The 6,833-nt window shown below is 36.7% G+C and overlaps 2 protein-coding genes and 1 non-coding gene across 3 annotated transcripts; all 3 read left to right on the top strand.

Moving 5' to 3' along the window:
- The first annotated feature begins 3,118 nt into the window (after positions 1-3,118).
- Smki_12.trna6Q lies at positions 3,119-3,190 on the top strand. The gene has a single exon. It is a non-coding gene; the product is annotated as a tRNA-Gln (tRNA).
- A 321-nt stretch (positions 3,191-3,511) lies between these two features.
- On the top strand, positions 3,512-3,838 carry RNH203 (Rnh203p; the record flags this gene model as incomplete). Its single annotated transcript, XM_056224267.1, has 1 exon — positions 3,512-3,838. The coding sequence occupies one exon, from the start codon at positions 3,512-3,514 to the stop codon at positions 3,836-3,838; it is 327 nt and encodes a 108-aa protein (XP_056078202.1).
- A 418-nt stretch (positions 3,839-4,256) lies between these two features.
- Positions 4,257-6,308, top strand: ACS2 (acetate--CoA ligase ACS2; the record flags this gene model as incomplete). Its single annotated transcript, XM_056224266.1, has 1 exon — positions 4,257-6,308. One exon carries the CDS (start codon positions 4,257-4,259, stop codon positions 6,306-6,308), a length of 2,052 nt encoding a protein of 683 aa, XP_056078201.1.
- Positions 6,309-6,833: the final 525 nt, after the last annotated feature.

Raw genomic sequence — 6,833 nt, 5'->3', positions numbered from 1 at the left:
TTAATGGAAACACAATGATCGAGTAATAATCAACATGAGATAGAAGTAAAATTGAGACAATTGTTAGAATTCAATTTTTGATTAAGGTAATATTATTATGTGTACAGGACATACTAGAAATTATCCTCGAGGGTATAAGTATCTACACAAGGAATTATAAAGTTTTCCACAATAATGTACTTATCTATTATCTTGTTTTATACATTTTTATTCATTATGCTATTGCACTATCAATCCTTGTGCTTCAGCTTCCACTAAAATTGATGACCGATTCTCAATCTTTATGATTTCTTCCTATGCCGTACATGGTAGTATACTAGAAACATGGTTACTAGTCGATAGATAATAGTTCGGTCTTAATCAAACACAATCCTTGTCAAGTTGAAGGGTGTAAGGACCCTATCATTTTAGCCATATCGTTGTTTCATTAAGTTTCGTGGTGACATCTTTAATTAGGGATCTTCAGTTTTATTTATTGGCGAGTCAATGCACGGCTTACATCAACGTTCTATTTTTTCTTTTCCCCTCTTTTTTTTGGGTCAAGGAACTTATGCAGGCAAATCGAAAGGAAATTTTTATATATCGGAAAGTATTCGTGAAGAAGCGATAAAATTTTTACCGGAGTTAACGGATAAACTAGAACTAGAAAAAGGGATACCTAGTCCTGGCCACCCGACATCCAAATGTACTAACTTTATCGGGTTCACACGGCACTCACAAATTTCGGGATAGTAGAGTTATCGCGGAGGCAAGGACTTAACGGGCTCTGCAGGGTCGCATAGTGAATCTGTACAGGGTGACTATATGCCGCTATGCAGTGACTATGAATCGGTGTCGTCAAATGGAGTAATCGCGTAATTCTGCATAACTCTGTAATCATTTCTTTCTTCTTTTCTACGTCGTTTTCAATTATTTCTTTATATTTCAATTCTTGCGCTTCTGCTACTACCATATTCGAACCAAAGTTTATATTTTATATTAATTTATTAACTAACATACAGTTCAGTCATAATAATATAATAGCGGCTGAGAATGATTAGCTCTTACGCCGGTAGGATTGCTATTGTCTAATGCGTATTCAATGGAATCATGCGCGAGAAATGACAACTTCTGTTGAAACGAATAGCTCTTTTAATATTAATATAAATTACCAGAGAATGAGCTGAATTTTTACCTGGTGTACCAAAGTAAACATTCTTATTTGCTCTAACCAAATCGTGTCTATTGTAAAAAGAGGTAATGTTAAAAGTATTATATAAAACAAATTTGAAGTTCTGTTAATTGAGTGGTAAATTAGAAATTTATATATCTATAAGGGTAGAGTTGTTATATTGAATTTATCTTGGTTTTGTGAGGTGCTGAAAATATTTCATTAAACGGAATATTCTTTATTTTCTTTTTGATACTCGTCTCTACACCACGTCCTATTATTAGGTTAGTTATGTTCGATGTCCAAATCCCAGTGATTTGCGCACATATCTTGTATAGTATGAAACACACGCCGATTGGTCATATTAAACATAGACAATATAATAAAAATGGAATCATTTACCATAGCTTCAATGTAACGACTAATGTCCCTATATATATAAATGTCCTGTTAATTTTATAATTAATAGACCTTTAACTTTACTGCGCCCATATTGTTACGTAGTAATATCATTCTCGATCCGGAAGCATCAATGACGTACTACGTCTCGTTACTCTATATAATCAAAAATTGATTAGTTATGAAACCTAATAAAAAATAAGTCGACAGTACTACTTTGAAATATTTTTTGATCTACAGACGGTTGTTAGTATTCCATCGTTGATGAAGGCAGTATCATTTTTATACAGAATATACTAGAAAGTTTCCTCGAATATATAGAAATTTACCAAACCACTCGATAAAATATGCGATAATTCATATCTTTATTTTCTTGACTTATCTGTTTCCCTTCATTATCCTATTGCATTATCAATCCTTACGTTTCAGCCTTCACTAAAATCGATAACCGTTTCTCAATCCTTACGCCATCTTTTTACGCCTTTTACAAGAATATACTAGTTATATGAATACCAACCAATAGATGGTAATCGGTTCTTATTTTAACAATTCTTACACTTTTCTTAGAAGTAGAGAAACGAGCTCAAGTTCATATCTAGAATTCTTCAAATTATACATAAAAGGCTCGCTGAGTGAACAAAATTATGTTGTATCTCAGAATTAGATACGTCAGTACCATCCTAAACGTTCATAAATCGCACATGAAATAACCTTATAACGAAACGAACAGACTGAGCAACATAAGGTAAAAGTCTGCCTCCCTTAGCTGAACTACCCAGACATATAAATGTTGGAATGAAAATCAACTATCGTCTATCAACTAGTAGTCATACTACTAGTGGATTATTACAGGATTATGTAGAATTACGGATTCCATTCGTTAGAATTCTATATCCTCGAGGAGAACTTCTAGTATATTCTATGTACCTAATAATATCGCCTTAATCAAAAATGGAATCTCGACAACTATCTCAAAAGTCACCCAAATCTCAAAAGTCACCCAAATCTCAATAAATAGCTGAAAAAAACTTTAGATCTGAAATTCTGCGCTTCCACCATTTAGCATTATCGATATCTTATATGATATGTTGAACAAGTAACATCCCGTGAGTCTAATTGACAATCTGTTTTAACGGCAGGTTACTTCCCTAAGATCAGAATTGCAAACATACCCTGGTATTAGTTAAGCTCGTAAACATTCGTGATCTGTTGTATTACGGGCTCGAGTAATACCGGGATGTCTTGACAATCCTAATATACTATCTTAGGGAAGTAACTTATTGTCAAAACGACTTATCAACTTAATTCACGGGATGTTACTTATCCTATATATTATATAAGATATAGTTTATACTAATTAGTGGAAGCGCGGAATCTCGGATCTAACTAATTGTTCAGGTATTTATACATTTGATTAGTTCAGCTCGGAAAAGCAGAGTTTTACCTTATGTTGTTCAATCTGTTCGTTTCGTTATAAGATTGTTTCATATGTGTTTTATGAACGTTTAGAATGATGTATTGTTATACTGACGTATCTCATCTTAAGATACCACATGATCATGAAGTTCTGGTCCTATAGTGTAGTGGTTATCACTTTCGGTTTTGATCCGGACAACCCCGGTTCGAATCCGGGTAGGACCTTTTTTTATTCTGCTTCAATGCCTGTGTCGGTTTTTTTATTTCTTTGGCTAGCCATTTTCTTTCATCGATATTTCCTCCGAGAAGTTTAATTTCACTAACCTTTCTTCATTGTTATTGTAGTGGTCAATTTTCCATTCATCCTAAATATGCATCATTATTCCGCATTTCCCCGATCGTTCGTAATCCTATCCATTCGACCCTTATCGAAAAACAAAAAGCGCGTTAAGAGCTACAACCAATTACAAAAAAAGCGGTCAAATAAAACCACGAAGGGCCAAACAGATCTGTGTTTCTTATTAGAGCAAATAGGCGCAACACTCAATGACTAAGGATACTACTCTAGATGCTTATGCACTAAATTTTATGCCCTTCTATACAGAATACCAGGGACCAACTAAAGAATTCAAGGATTATAAATTCGAAGATACCATTTACTTCCGTGGGAAGGAACTTCAAAGAGAGAAGCCTGCTACGACTTCTAATAGCAATAGTACTAATGATAGACTCAGCAATGGCGCCATACTCTCAGGAAACGCTATAACTGACAGGGTGGTTTCAGTGAATAATTACGAAAGAGAGGGCACTAACCGCAACGAACTGGCGCGCTTGCAAGAATTGATGTCCCTCATCGATCTCATCAACCAGTAAATACAAACATTAAAATATACTGCACCTAGCTGTCCATTACATAGTATAGAACTAGCATAAAATTATTCATATGCGTTTTCCGGGGCCAAAGCGTTATTGCCGATATTCGGTAGCCGATTCCGCTGGCTTTTTTTTATTTTTTTTGAACGAGGCGAAAAACTTTCGTGACTGACTTTCGTCACTGCTTTTGTTGATAATTTTTATCGTTTTTTACCTCGAAGTTGAAAACAGTGCTCTCAATTCTAGCAACGATATCGCACCGCACGTTTAGCCTGATCGAACCTTATATATCTCTCTACCTTGAAATATTTATATATATATAAAAGAATTCAAATATCTGGATTGTCTGTCTCCGCGATTCATAATTACAAAATACAAACAGAATATAGATCAAAGCAAACCAATATAGTAATAAATTATGACGATTAAGGAACATAAAGTGGTCCATGAAGCTCACAACGTAAAAGCTCTTAAAGCTCCTCAACATTTTTACAATAGCCAACCTGGCAAAGGTTACGTTACTGACATGCAACACTATCAAAAGATGTATCAAGAATCCATTGATGAACCTGAAAAATTCTTTGATAAGATGGCTAAAGAATATTTGCATTGGGACGCTCCATACACCAAAGTTCAATCTGGTTCATTGAACAACGGTGATGTTGCATGGTTTTTGAACGGTAAATTAAACGCATCATATAATTGTGTGGATAGGCATGCCTTTGCTAATCCGGACAAGCCAGCCTTGATCTACGAGGCTGATGATGAATCCGACAACAAGATTATCACATTTGGTGAATTACTAAGAAAAGTGTCCCAAATCGCAGGTGTTTTGAAAAGTTGGGGTGTTAAGAAAGGTGACACTGTGGCTATCTATTTGCCAATGATTCCTGAAGCAGTTATTGCTATGTTGGCTGTAGCTCGTATTGGTGCTATTCATTCTGTAGTCTTTGCCGGGTTTTCTGCCGGTTCGTTGAAAGATCGTGTTGTTGACGCAAATTCTAGAGTGGTCATCACTTGTGATGAAGGTAAAAGAGGTGGTAAAACCATCAACACCAAAAAGATTGTTGATGAGGGTTTAAATGGCGTCGATTCAGTCTCCCGTATCTTGGTTTTCCAAAGAACTGGTACTGAAGGTGTCCCAATGAAGGCTGGTAGAGATTACTGGTGGCATGAAGAGGCTGCTAAGCAAAGAACTTACCTACCTCCTGTCTCATGTGATGCTGAAGATCCTTTATTCTTATTATACACTTCCGGTTCCACTGGTTCTCCAAAGGGTGTCGTCCACACCACAGGTGGCTATTTACTAGGGGCCGCTTTAACCACTAGATACGTTTTTGACATTCACCCAGAAGATGTTCTCTTCACTGCAGGTGATGTCGGCTGGATCACTGGTCACACTTATGCTCTATACGGTCCATTGACTTTGGGTACTGCCACAATAATTTTCGAATCCACTCCTGCCTACCCAGATTATGGTAGATATTGGAGAATTATTCAACGTCATAAGGCGACACATTTCTATGTGGCACCAACCGCTTTAAGATTAATCAAGCGTGTAGGTGAAGCTGAGATTGCCAAATATGATACTTCCTCATTACGTGTATTGGGTTCAGTCGGTGAGCCAATCTCACCAGATTTATGGGAATGGTATCATGAAAAGGTGGGTAACAAAAACTGTGTCGTCTGTGACACCATGTGGCAAACAGAGTCTGGTTCCCATTTAATAGCTCCTTTGGCAGGTGCTGTTCCAACAAAGCCTGGTTCCGCTACCGTACCATTCTTTGGTATTAACGCCTGTATCATTGATCCAGTTACAGGTGTAGAATTAGAAGGCAATGACGTCGAAGGTGTTCTTGCCGTTAAATCTCCATGGCCATCCATGGCAAGATCTGTTTGGAACCATCACGATCGTTATATGGACACTTACTTAAAACCATATCCTGGTCACTATTTCACAGGCGATGGTGCCGGTAGAGACCATGATGGTTACTACTGGATTAGGGGTAGAGTTGACGACGTTGTAAATGTTTCTGGCCATAGATTATCCACATCAGAAATCGAAGCTTCCATTTCTAATCACGAAAACGTTTCAGAAGCTGCTGTTGTCGGTATCCCCGATGAATTAACGGGTCAGACAGTCGTTGCATATGTTTCTCTGAAGGACGGATATTTACAAAATAACGCTGCTGAAGGTGACGCTGAACATATTACACCAGATAATTTACGTAGGGAGTTAATCCTGCAAGTTAGGGGTGAAATTGGTCCTTTTGCCTCACCAAAAACCATCATCCTGGTAAGAGACCTACCAAGAACAAGATCAGGAAAGATTATGAGAAGAGTTCTAAGAAAGGTTGCTTCTAACGAGGCCGAACAGCTGGGTGATTTAAGCACTTTGGCTAACCCAGAAGTTGTGCCTGCTATCATTTCTGCTGTGGAGAACCAATTTTTTTCTCAAAAAAAGAAATAAGTTATGAAATGAGAAAAATTTCGTAATGAGATAAAAATACATCCTCTTCCTTTTTCATTCCCCAACTTTTGCGCTATTCAGTTATAAAAATACTATTTATCCATCAGTTTAAAATGCAAGATATTTTGCTGATCAGCTAAGAAAGCAAAAATACAAAGACTTTATGCACTTGGCGATATATATATATATATGTATATCCATTTTTACGCACCTTATTATATATTAGTTGAATCCAAATACAATCTAGGTATCCGTACACTGTTTCCCCTTTGTCGATATCATAAACTATATATCAAAGCTTCGTATTGTTTTGGAGTGCTTTACTCCGGTTAGAGTCAAGGAGATATCACTGCTTCAGGAAACTTTGAGGTTGCTTGAGTAAGTTATTGACGAACAATAATGTTGGCTGTACATTTTTTAGGTGTGGCTAAAGTTTGGAGCACCTTGAGGACATAGTAGTTGCGCCATTGTGTAAACTATGGAAGATCGTATGATATCTGGAGTTCTTATTGAAAAATGGGTCAA

Source organism: Saccharomyces mikatae (assembly GCF_947241705.1).
Source record: "Saccharomyces mikatae IFO 1815 strain IFO1815 genome assembly, chromosome: 12".
NCBI lineage: Eukaryota > Fungi > Ascomycota > Saccharomycetes > Saccharomycetales > Saccharomycetaceae > Saccharomyces > Saccharomyces mikatae.
Note: the sequence above shows the minus strand (reverse complement) of the source record. Positions and strands in the feature narration are given on the sequence as shown.